Genomic DNA, 13,133 nt, shown 5'->3' on the forward strand with positions numbered 1-13,133 from the left:
ACTATCTCACACAGTATTCTCGCTCATTATTGATGAGCTTATTATTCCTCCTCGAAGGCAAAAATAACACAGGTGTGTGCTTGTTTCCGTGCAGGTGAATAAAACAGACTTTGGCCATTTCACACGAGAGGAGGCTGCCAACTTCCTCCTTAACATCAAGAGAGGGGAGCAGGTTGAAATACGCACACAGAACAAGATGGATCGTAAGTACTGTATTGTTACAGTACAAAGATTTCAAACAGATACTACCGGTTTATCTGTGTCTTTGCTATAGGGCAGGGTAAAAAGAAATGATACCATGCACATGCAGTACTATAACAATATTTTGTAATGAAATGAATGAGTCAAAATTTTTAAACGTAATTGTTATTATGGAAATCATCTTATAGTCAGTAGTTTCTATCTAAAAACAGATGGCATTTGAAATTGAAGGGATTTTAGCAACTATAAATCTGTTCTTCTGCCAAATGTAATAATTTGTCATTTCACAGTTTACAAGAAGATCCTCAAGTCTAGCTTGGGAGACAACTTCTACATCCGGACTCACTTTGACCATGAGGCGGAAGGCAACATCGGCCTGAGCTTCACCAGAGGAGAGGTGTTCAGGGTGGTGGACACCATGCACCGTGGGAAACTGGGGAACTGGCTGGCCGTCCGTATGGGCACCGACCTGCATGAGATGGATAAAGGCACCATCCCCAACCAAGCCAGGTCAGAGGAATAAATGACTGATCAACTTGGTTTAGTTTTAGAATATAATAATAATTATAATATTAAAGGAGCTATAGTCAACTTTTTCTTGAAAAACGGATGCTAAAATAAAAATAATGTTTCGAAAATATTTTATAAAAAAATAAGCTCCATATATGTTTCAATTAAAAAATGACCACAAAAAGCGGAAAAATAAAGATAAAATAATCATTTTGGCCCTTTGTTTACATTTTTCGGACCCTGTAAATGTAAACAAAGGACCAAAATGATTATGTTATCATTATTTTTCCGCTTTTTGTGGTAATTTTTTTATTGAAACACATATATGAAGCTTATTTTTTTATAAAATATTTTCGAAACATTATTTTTATTTTAGCATCCGTTTTTCAAGAAAAAGTTGACTATAGCTCCTTTAAAGCTTATGCAAAAAATGCTAATGTAAAAAAATGTAACGCTAATGCTAACACCAACCGCTACACAAGGTTGCACAGACTTAGCGAGCTGCAGGCACACTTAAAATTTCTTGGAAATTTTCTTTTCTAGTTAACCCTAGCCCTATCCCTAGCCCTCAGGTCCAGTTCCATGGTATTAGTAGTTATTAACCCTATCCCTAGCCCTAGCCCTCAGGTCCAGTTACATGGTATTAGTAGTTATTAACCCTAGCCCTAACCCTAGCCCTATCCCTAGCCCTAGCCCTATCCCTATCCCTAGCCCTCAGGTCCAGTTCCATGGTATTAGTAGTTATTAACCCTATCCCTAGCCCTCAGGTCCAGTTACATGGTATTAGTAGTTATTAACCCTAGCCCTAACCCTAGCCCTATCCCTATCCCTAGCCCTATCCCTAGCCCTATCCCTAGCCCTATCCCTAGCCCTCAGGTCCAGTTCCATGGTATTAGTAGTTATTAACCCTATCCCTAGCCCTAGCCCTCAGGTCCAGTTACATGGTATTAGTAGTTATTAACCCTAGCCCTAACCCTAGCCCTATCCCTAGCCCTATCCCTAGCCCTCAGGTCCAGTTCCATGGTATTAGTAGTTATTAACCCTGTCCCTAGCCCTAGCCCTCAGGTCCAGTTACATGGTATTAGTAGTTATTAACCCTAGCCCTAACCCTAGCCCTATCCCTAGCCCTAGCCCTATCCCTAGCCCTATCCCTAGCCCTCAGGTCCAGTTCCATGGTATTAGTAGTTATTAACCCTATCCCTAGCCCTAGCCCTCAGGTCCAGTTACATGGTATTAGTAGTTATTAACCCTAGCCCTAACCCTAGCCCTATCCCTAGCCCTAGCCCTATCCCTAGCCCTATCCCTAGCCCTCAGGTCCAGTTCCATGGTATTAGTAGTTATTAACCCTATCCCTAGCCCTAGCCCTCAGTTCCAGTTACATGGTATTAGTAGTTATTAACCCTAGCCCTAACCCTAGCCCTATCCCTAGCCCTAGCCCTATCCCTAGCCCTATCCCTAGCCCTCAGGTCCAGTTCCATGGTATTAGTAGTTATTAACCCTATCCCTAGCCCTAGCCCTCAGGTCCAGTTACATGGTATTAGTAGTTATTAACCCTTGCCCTAACCCTAGCCCTATCCCTAGCCCTAGCCCTAGCCCTATCCCTAGCCCTATCCCTAGCCCTCAGGTCCAGTTCCATGGTATTAGTAGTTATTAACCCTATCCCTAGCCCTAGCCCTCAGGTCCAGTTACATGGTATTAGTAGTTATTAACCCTAGCCCTAACCCTAGCCCTATCCCTAAACCCTAACCCTAGCCCTAGCCCTATCCCTAGCCCTATCCCTAGCCCTCAGGTCCAGTTCCATGGTATTAGTAGTTATTAACCCTATCCCTAGCTAGCCCTAGCCCTCAGGTCCAGTTACATGGTATTAGTAGTTATTAACCCTAGCCCTAACCCTAGCCCTATCCCTAGCCCTAGCCCTATCCCTAGCCCTCAGGGGTCCAGTTCCATGGTATTAGTATTTATTAACCCTATCCCTAGCCCTAGCCCTCAGGTCCAGTTACATGGTATTAGTAGTTATTAACCCTAGCCCTAACCCTAGCCCTATCCCTAGCCCTATCCCTATCCCTAGCCCTCAGGTCCAGTTCCATGGTATTAGTAGTTATTAACCCTATCCCTAGCCCTCAGGTCCAGTTACATGGTATTAGTAGTTATTAACCCTAGCCCTAACCCTAGCCCTATCCCTAGCCCTATCCCTAGCCCTATCCCTAGCCCTCAGGTCCAGTTCCATGGTTTTAGTAGTTATTAACCCTATCCCTAGCCCTAGCCCTCAGGTCCAGTTACATGGTATTAGTAGTTACTAGAAAAGAAAATTTCCAAGAAATTTTAAGTGTGCCTGCAGCTCGCTAAGTCTGTGCAACCTTGTGTAGCGGTTGGTGTTAGCATTAGCGTTACATTTTTTAACATTAGCATTTTTTGCATAAGCTTTAACATTATGGTTCTTCATATGACACCACCCACAGCCATTTCGACTAATTAGTGGCGTTTTGGCGCATTTTTGGCCGTTATCACAGGTCGCACTTTAACGACAGTTTTTTTGAGAAAAAATTGTTTCGTGAGAATAAAATTGTTTTTTGAGAAAAAAAAAATTTGAGAAAAAAAATTGAGAAAAAAAAATTGAGAAAAAAAAATTGAGAAAAAAAAATTTGAGAAAAAAAAATTTGAGAAAAAAAAATTTTTGAGAAAAAAAAAATTTGAGAAAAAAAAAATTTGAGAAAAAAAAATGTTTTGAGAAAAAAAATGTTGAGAAAAAAAAATGTTGAGAAAAAAAAATTGAGAAAAAAAAAATTGAGAAAAAAAAAATTGAGAAAAAAAAAAATTTGAGAACATTTTTTTTTGAGAAAAAAACATTTTTGAGAAAAAAAATTTGAGAAAAAAAAAGAATTATGATACCAGCCGCGAGTCTGTACGACAAACGGTTCATGAGTTATAGAGGCACTTCCTGTTTGGCGAAGGACACTTCCTGTTACAGAGGGGGCGGGGCTTAATCAATTACAGCTCATCCCTATTGGCCGGAAAAAGACCAAAGTTGTGTGTGCATTTTAAAGTTTAAATCACGTTGCTAGGCAAAAGTATGGCAGAGTTATGTGGCGCCAAAGTTTCTGGGTTTTTTTCGGAGTCCCCCATTCTAAGTCAATGGGGTTTTTGGGCGTAGTTTTTTGCGAATTACATCGCAATCGTATCGCGGATCGGAAAGAAAAAAAAAATTGAGAAAAAAAAAATTGAGAAAAAAAAAATTGAGAAAAAAAAAATTTGAGAAAAAAAAATTTTTTGAGAAAAAAAAATTTTGAGAAGAAAAAATTGAGAAAAAAAATTTGAGAAAAAAAATTTGAGAAAAAAAAAATTGAGAAAAAAAAAGAATTATGATACCAGCCGCGAGTCTGTACGACAAACGGTTCATGAGTTATAGAGGCACTTCCTGTTTGGCGAAGGACACTTCCTGTTACAGAGGGGGCGGGGCTTAATCAATTACAGCTCATCCCTATTGGCCGGAAAAAGACCAAAGTTGTGTGTGCATTTTAAAGTTTAAATCACGTTGCTAGGCAAAAGTATGGCAGAGTTATGTGGCGCCAAGGTTTCTGGGTTTTTTTCGGAGTCCCCCATTCTAAGTCAATGGGGTTTTTGGGCGTCGTTTTTTGCGAATTACATCGCAATCGTATCGCGGATCGGAAAGAAAAGTAATAGCACACCATTCCCGGCCGAGCCGCACATTTTGATGTATATATTGCGGGGGTGGCGTAAATTGTGCGGCAGTTATTACGTGCCGAAGTTTCCCCCATTCTAAGTCAATGGGGTTTTTTGGCGTCGTTTTTTGCGAATTACGTCGCAATGGTAACGCGGATCGGAAAGAAAAGTAATAGCACACCATTCCCGGCCGAGCCGCACGTTTTGATGTATATATTGCGGCGGTGGCGTAAATTGTGCGGCAGTTATTACGAGCAGAAATTTGCAAGAACATTACTTACTTACTTACTTACTGACTGACTGACTGACTTAAGTATGGCGGATTACAATAAGTGTTCTGCTATTGCATAGCAGGCACACTTAATTAACCCTAGCCCTAACCCTAGCCCTATCCCTAGCCCTAGCCCTATCCCTAGCCATCAGGCTCAGTTCCATGGTATTAGTAGTTATTAACCCTATCCCTAGCCCTAGCCCTCAGGTCCAGTTACATGGTATTAGTAGTTATTAACCCTAGCCCTAACCCTAGCCCTATCCCTAGCCCTAGCCCTATCCCTATCCCTAGCCCTCAGGTCCAGTTCCATGGTATTAGTAGTTATTAACCCTATCCCTAGCCCTCAGGTCCAGTTACATGGTATTAGTAGTTATTAACCCTAGCCCTAACCCTAGCCCTATCCCTAGCCCTAGCCCTATCCCTAGCCCTATCCCTAGCCCTCAGGTCCAGTTCCATGGTATTAGTAGTTATTAACCCTATCTCTAGCCCTAGCCCTAGCCCTCAGGTCCAGTTACATGGTATTAGTAGTTATTAACCCTAGCCCTAACCCTAGCCCTATCCCTAGCCCTAGCCCTATCCCTAGCCCTATCCCTAGCCCTCAGGTCCAGTTCCATGGTATTAGTAGTTATTAACCCTAGCCCTAACCCTCGCCCTATCCCTAGCCCTAGCCCTATCCCTAGCCCTATCCCTAGCCCTCAGGTCCAGTTCCATGGTATTAGTAGTTATTAACCCTATCCCTAGCCCTAGCCCTCAGGTCCAGTTACATGGTATTAGTAGTTATTAACCCTAGCCCTAACCCTAGCCCTATCCCTAGCCCTAGCCCTATCCCTAGCCCTATCCCTAGCCCTCAGGTCCAGTTCCATGGTATTATTAGTTATTAACCCTATCCCTAGCCCTAGCCCTCAGGTCCCTAGCCCTAGCCCTAACCCTAACCCTAGCCCTATCCCTATCCCTAGCCCTAGCCCTATCCCTAGCCCTATCCCTAGCCCTCAGGTCCAGTTCCATGGTATTAGTAGTTATTAACCCTATCCCTAGCCCTAGCCCTCAGGTCCAGTTACATGGTATTAGTAGTTATTAACCCTAGCCCTAACCCTAGCCCTATCCCTAGCCCTAGCCCTATCCCTAACCCTAGCCCTCAGGTCCAGTTACATGGTATTAGTAGTTATTAACCCTAGCCCTAACCCTAGCCCTATCCCTAGCCCTAGCCCTATCCCTAGCCCTATCCCTAGCCCTCAGGTCCAGTTCCATGGTATTAGTAGTTATTATCCCTATCCCTAGCCCTAGCCCTCAGGTCCAGTTCCATGGTATTAGTAGTTATTAACCCTATCCCTAGCCCTAGCCCTCAGGTCCAGTTACATGGTATTAGTAGTTATAAACCCTAGCCCTAACCCTAGCCCTATCCCTAGCCCTAGCCCTATCCCTAGCCCTATCCCTAGCCCTCAGGTCCAGTTCCATGGTATTAGTAGTTATTAACCCTATCCCTAGCCCTAGCCCTCAGGTCCAGTTACATGGTATTAGTAGTTATTAACCCTAGCCCTAACCCTAACCCTAGCCCTATCCCTAGCCCTAGCCCTATCCCTAGCCCTATCCCTAGCCCTCAGGTCCAGTTCCATGGTATTAGTAGTTATTAACCCTATCCCTAGCCCTAGCCCTCAGGTCCAGTTACATGGTATTAGTAGTTATTAACCCTAGCCCTAACCCTAGCCCTATCCCTAGCCCTAGCACTATCTCTAGCCCTATCCCTAGCCCTCAGGTCCAGTTCCATGGTATTAGTAGTTATTAACCCTATCCCTAGCCCTAGCCCTCAGGTCCAGTTACATGGTATTAGTAGTTATTAACCCTAGCCCTAACCCTAGCCCTATCCCTAGCCCTAGCCCTATTTTTTTTTCTCAAATGTTTTTTTCTCAATTTTTTTTTCTCAAAATATTTTTTTTTCTCAAAAATTTTTTTTTCTCAAAAAAAAAAAACTGTCGTTAAAGTGCGACCCGTGATAACGGCCGAAAATGCGCCAAAACGCCACTAATTAGTCGAAATGGCTGTGGGTGGTGTCATATGAAGAACCATAATGTTAAAGGAGCTATAGTCAACTTTTTCTTGAAAAACGGATGCTAAAATAAAAATAATGTTTCGAAAATATTTTATAAAAAAATAAGCTCCATATATGTGTTTCAATTAAAAAATGACCACAAAAAGCGGAAAAATAAAGATAAAATAATCATTTTGGCCCTTTGTTTACATTTTTCGGACCCTGTAAATGTAAACAAAGGACCAAAATGATTATGTTATCATTATTTTTCCGCTTTTTGTGGTCATTTTTTTATTGAAACACATATATGAAGCTTATTTTTTTATAAAATATTTTCGAAACATTATTTTTATTTTAGCATCCGTTTTTCAAGAAAAAGTTGACTATAGCTCCTTTAAGTATAAATGCAATTTCAATGGAATCTAAAGGCCGCTGCCTGTGAGCTGTGTGGGCGTTGTGAGCTTGTAGATCTGCTATTTTCGGCAAAGAGTTTTGGTGTAGAGGGGAGAAGTATTGACAGTTCAAGTGGTGAGTAAATATCTGAAAACAGAAATTGACATGAATCCAAAATACACTAATGATTGTGCTGTCAAACAATGAAACTATATGGAATCTATGAAAAGGTTGTGGGGGTCCCTGCTTTGTCTCTCTCTCAACTAAACGTTCAAGACCCCTGCTATAATATATATTGTGATGTACTTACACACTGCATATTGCATATTCCTGTACTTCAGTTCCATTGACTGACTGTGCTGTGCTCATTCCCAGGGCTGAGACTTTGGCCAGCATGGAGAAGGCTCAGAGGGGCACTGGAGACCCGCGACAGGTCTCAGGACCCAGAGCTGAATTCTGGAAACTACGGGGACTCAGAGGTGCCAAGAAGAACGTCCGCAGGAATCGTGATGACCTACTGCAGCTCACCATTCAGGGCAACTTCCCTGCTTATGAGAAAGTGCTGCTCAGAGAAGGTTGGTGTCTAGTTGACTCTCTCTACTGTGTTCAAACAGAGCAAATGTCAGTGTCATGTAAAAGACAAAGATCTTTTGTATGATGATGAACGTGCTGTCACTAAGCAAATTTCACTGATTACTTGTGGAGCTGGTTTTTAATACTGTTGGAACTTGCGTTTTCTCCAGCCAATTTCAAAAGGCCTATCGTTATCCTGGGTCCTCTAAATGATATTGCCATGGAGAAGCTGGCCAGAGAGTTGCCTGATGAATATGAGATGGCAGGTTAGTTGCATGTTTTTGTATTTTCCAATGTTCCACTGTTCTCAAAATGTTCCAAAGATAAATTTAACCTATGCTTCTCGTCTTTGTCAATTCATTTTCTTAGCCGCTTTTCTTTCAAATAAAAATATCAACAATGCTTTTTATGATTCTTTTGCAATGACAGAAATGGTGCCCCGCAGTGGAAGTGGAGACAGTGGCTCTACAGTGATTAAGTTGGACACAGTGAGGAAGATAGCTGAGAAGGTGAACAATAACTGACATAAACATGTATTAAAACAAGCACTTAATCGCTTACTTGACTGGTTCATGAATAGATTGATTAAATCAATACTAAATCAATGTGTGGGTGAGTGTTGCTGTATATGAAGCAACACTCACCCAGACAAGGGAAACCTGCTAGTCTAAAGACATGTTTGTATAATAATGTAATAAGATATACTCACTGCCTTATTCGATTAATCGAATAATCAATTAAGCACTTAAAGCATTATTTTATACTTTGCCGCACAACAGTGTCGTGCTAAATTAGTGAAAACAGCTGAGCTACAAGCTCACGATGTGCACTGAGCTTGTAGATCTGATTATAGGTCTTTTTTTTTTATAACCAAAACCTATTCAGAACGGGTACACATTATTGTGTATCATTATTTTATGCTTTAACTATTGAAAAATAGCAGATATACAAGCTTGTAGATCTGCTATTTTTGAAAAATCGTGAAAATTAGAATTTTGACCCGATTCTATAAGTGTCTTCTGAATCCTTTTTGAATTTTTTGAAAAACCAATGTTTCTATGTCAGCAATCTGGCAAGCCATCGTCAAAGAAAAGGTCCTTTTCACTTTAACTGGAGCTCAGTTAGTCTGTTCTTGAGAGACTACTATGTCATTGGTTCTCAAACCTTTTTATGTGAAGGACCCCCAAAATGATATGTATTTGGCCACGGACCCCAATCTCAAAATATTTAGTTCCAGGGACCACCCAGAAGCAAAATCTGAGTTACAAACGTTCGCTTTGAAAATACATATTCAAAGATTTGCACACATTTTCACGACTTTTTCAAAAATAGCAGATCTACAAGCTCGCAGCGCGTGCTGTGAGCTTGTATATCTGCTATTTTTCAGTAGTTAAAGCATTCAACAATTCTAGGCCTACATGGGTTAAATTGATTAGTTTCCATGAACTGTTCCATTAACATCCCTTCAACTCTCAGGATAAGCACCCCCTGCTGGACATCACGCCCACTGCAGTGGAGAGGCTGAACTACATCCAGTACCACCCCATGGTGCTGTTCCTGGACCCCCACAGCCGCAAGGAGGTGAAGGCCATGAGGCAGAGGTACAGCCCCAACTCCAACAAGAGCTCCAGACGCCTCTACGCACAGGCCCTCAAGATGAGGAAACACTGCAGTCATCTTTTCTCAGGTAACACCATGTATTTCCTCCTGGTCAACAACACACCGTAAGGACACGACTTTGTCACGTTGTATAGACCAGTGCTTATCAACCTTTTCAGGCCGCGACCCCCAAAATAATCATATTTTAATTGGAGACCCCCCTATCCTGACGAGCACTAAGTTGAGGCATTACATTTTGTATAACACGGTTCTATTGTGAAAATAGCAGATCTACATGCTCACAAGGCCTCGCAAAATTGCTGCCTCTAATATTTGACAATTTGGCCAATTAAAAAAAAAACTTAAATTGTCACTTTAGAAATGTGCAGCCAGATACCCTCTATACACTTAAACTTCATGTTGGTTTGTTTACTGTTGAGTGAGAAAACAACATTGCACATTAAGTTAATCATCTGGGGACCCCCCTAAATAATTTGGGGACCCCCCTGGGGGTCCCGACCCACAGGGTGAGAACCACTGGACTAGAATGCAATGATTTTCTTTCCCCCAACGTGGCCGCATACTCTGTCAGATATTGGTTTACAACCTTCCGCTCTGTGGCTCCACTTATGAAACAGTCTGACATTTCCTGCTTTATTGTGAGAGTAACAGAACATTTTTTCCACTAGCAGCAGGTGATGTGTGATTTTACACCGCGTTCATGTTTTCCTTCTTCATCTCTCCCTCCCAGCACGTGTTGACCTCCAGCCCAGCTCCAACGTTTGGTATGAGATGCTAAAGGACAAGATCCGCCACCAGCAAGCCAAACCAGTCTGGGTGTCTGAGGTCACGGTAAGATACTCACACAAGCACACTAGGGCATTCACGAATAGTGATTTTTTGTATTCGAATTATTCAACCTCAAAGTATTCGAATAGTCGAATATTCGACAGGACTTGCCAAACTGTCAAATATTAATATAGTGCCAATCCCGCGAAGACTCGTGAAAAGTACTCGAGTACCTGGAGTGCCAATCCCGAGTATACTCGGGAAAAGTAATATATTACTGTAACGGCGAGTACATTACCGAGAAGAATGACCGCAGGTCCGTTGACGAAATCCGTCGCTGATTTCGCATCATCACGGCTCCACGAGCACAAAATAGTCCCATCCATAACATTGAGGTGGACAGGGGATCTCATCTTTAATGTCCATTATCTCAAAACTACACTTTAGAAGCTAGGATGGAGGCAGATGCTCGCTTATGTTACACAGTTATAAAAGCTCCCGGTCGGCCATTACACAACTCCACGTGGACACGGATCGGTTCCGGCGCACGATCCGATGACGTCAGACCGGAAGTGATTGCGTGGTGGACAGCCAGCCTGAAGGTGGCATCGTGGACTTTATAATCCGTTAATTTCAGGGGCACTAAATGAGTTAAGTAAGCAAGAAGCGAACATTGTGAAAATAGCAGATCTACATGCTCACAACGCCTCGTTGCGAGGCGTTGTGAGCATGTAGATCTGCTATTTTCACAATATTTATCTGCGGAACCGAGTCACATTAAATGTAATACCTACAATTCCAAGTGCTTGTCAGGGTGGGGGTCCCCAGTTCAAATATGTTTTTTTTGGGAGTCACGGCCTAAAAAGGTTTGAGAACCCCTGGTATAGAGCATTATATATTCTATATCTAGCCAAGCTTTATAAACTATATATTTTTTAAAGAGAAAACAAACAAAAAAAAAAAGCGAATATTCGACTTCGGTGAACAACGCCGAATAGTGACTTTGATATTCGAATATTCGGTGAATGCCCTAAAGCACACACACGCGAGTGTTCACTTGCTCAGTGTTGTTCTGTGAAATCTCCAAATGAACACAAGTGCAGGAATCAAGGAAACAGCCGAGTGATTAAATTAACAGACATGCACTTTTTGAGATTATATAATGAATGGCTTTAATGGAGGACCACGTAATCCATCATTTTAAGTAAAAACATGAGTTATTTTTTTGATGGGGCAGAGATAAGTCATTTGTTAGGATACTGAATTGCTATAACTTGTTGAATTAGTATGAATGGAAGGCTTTGTTTAATAAGTCACAGGAAACGTTACTATATAAGTAGCACTTATTTCATTAGCCTAATGCAGGCATTGACACTAAGGCTTGCCCACCTGCTCCCGGCAGGTAAATAAAACTTTAGGGCAAGTGAAGTTTACTTTCAGGTTGCCCGACCGGGCAAGTGCTTTTGTTCGGGGACCCAACAGTCTATAAACACAACACCAGATATAATGTGTTGTTTTCACTGTTTCTACACTTAAACATATAAAATAGGTGTGAACCCAAAGTCATATTCAATCATAGCTATGTAGGACTATGTATTACGAATTAGGTATGACATTGTTATTGCTCAGCCCCAGGAATTAAAAAAGAAATGTTAAATTGAACGGTAATTCAAATTTTACTTATCATTTCATAATGGAAGATTCCCTTTACTTTTCGGGCAAGTGGACATGACCTTTGGGCAAGTAGAACATGACCTGTACTTGCCCGATGGGCAAGTGCCTCTGAGACCTTAATGTCAACCCCTGTAATGGGTGAAAACTAAAGCTTATATGAGAATACTTGTTTTTAATTATCATTAACTGTTATTCACCTTGTTATACAGGCCGATGAATCGTGTGAAATACTTAGTAAATAAAACAGCTAGGCCTGTCACAATTATTATAATAATTTAGATGATCGCAATTATTTTTCATAATCATCATAATCGCTTCCATGTTGAAAAATAGCAGAAATAGCAGATCGACAGCATCACTTCGTGACACGTCGTAAGCTTTTAGATCAGCCATTTCAATTTTTTCTATTACTTTTTGAAGTACAAAATTATGAAATACATCAATAATCTGCCCTGTGCAGTTTGTGATTATGAAGCCTAAATGGCAAACAGAAATTACGTTTGTATTCATTATGTTCCAATCTTCAACGCCGCAAAACACAATTAAATCGTTAATCCCAATTGTTTGTGTGACAATTAATCGTCAAATAAAATGTGAAATCGTGGCAGCTCTAAAAACAAGTTTTTGAGCGGTGCAAACCGCTGCTATAAGTGGCTGTGCGTGTGTCCGTAGCCTTTTTCCTCAGTGTTTCGCCATAGTAAAACGTGTGTGTGTGTAGCATAGCCTGTACATCCTAGACTCAAATCCTAGTCTGAAGACGTTATGCAAGCACGCCCACCGCTCACTTCACATTGGGTGTGATTTTTCTTTTCCTAATGCAGTTGGAGAGTGGTGCAGAGCAGGACCTGGACACCCTGGACCAGACCCACTCAGACTACCTCAGTGCTGCCAGTGACCTGGAGGACACGGACGGAGAGGCCTTCACCGACGGAGAGCTTTACACCGACGAAGACCTAGACGAGGCCTTCCACAAGGACCATTCCAAGCCGCGGCAGAGCTCCAGAGCTACCGGCGCCGCACTGGCCCGGTCCTCTGAGCCCGCCTCGGAACGCCACAACTCCGACATGTCACCGGAGCCCGACAGTGACTCCTACGCGCCCAGAGAAATCCCACCTCTGATGCACGTACCAGAGCCCAGGTTGTCGAGACGGGGCTCCAGCCCACCTCAAGTCGCCGTTCCAGAGAAGGCTCCCTCTCACAGGAGCTACTCGGATTCGGATTACAGTGCCAACGAACAAGTGTCCCCCACTGCTCAGTCGGATGGACCCCCAGATTTTATCGCCCCAGACCCCACCACTCTGAACCTCTCAGTGGCCGAACCTCCACCTGTTGAGATGGAGCCCGAGAGTCCTCCATCCGTCACTTTGTCTGCCATTGAAGAGAAACTGCAGCAGGTCAATATTTTCATTTTGGCAT

General features: G+C 42.3%; 1 protein-coding gene across 4 annotated transcripts in view; it reads left to right on the forward strand.

Annotated features, from left to right (window-relative positions):
- The window catches only part of tjp3 (tight junction protein 3), a 33,964-nt gene that overhangs the window by 17,669 nt on the left and 3,162 nt on the right, over window positions 1-13,133 (forward strand). For all 4 annotated transcript variants that reach the window (XM_080734119.1, XM_080734116.1, XM_080734117.1 and 1 more), the window contains exons 21-28: window positions 95-203; window positions 492-711; window positions 7,458-7,657; window positions 7,826-7,921; window positions 8,085-8,164; window positions 9,132-9,342; window positions 10,006-10,106; window positions 12,539-13,111. In XM_080734119.1, coding sequence (XP_080590245.1) covers window positions 95-203; window positions 492-711; window positions 7,458-7,657; window positions 7,826-7,921; window positions 8,085-8,164; window positions 9,132-9,342; window positions 10,006-10,106; window positions 12,539-13,111 — 1,590 coding nt within the window. The remainder of the gene's footprint in view (window positions 1-94; window positions 204-491; window positions 712-7,457; window positions 7,658-7,825; window positions 7,922-8,084; window positions 8,165-9,131; window positions 9,343-10,005; window positions 10,107-12,538; window positions 13,112-13,133) is intronic.

Source organism: Nannobrachium achirus, assembly GCF_963921795.1.
Source record: "Nannobrachium achirus genome assembly, chromosome: 1".
In the NCBI taxonomy this organism is placed as follows: Eukaryota; Metazoa; Chordata; class Actinopteri; order Myctophiformes; family Myctophidae; genus Nannobrachium; species Nannobrachium achirus.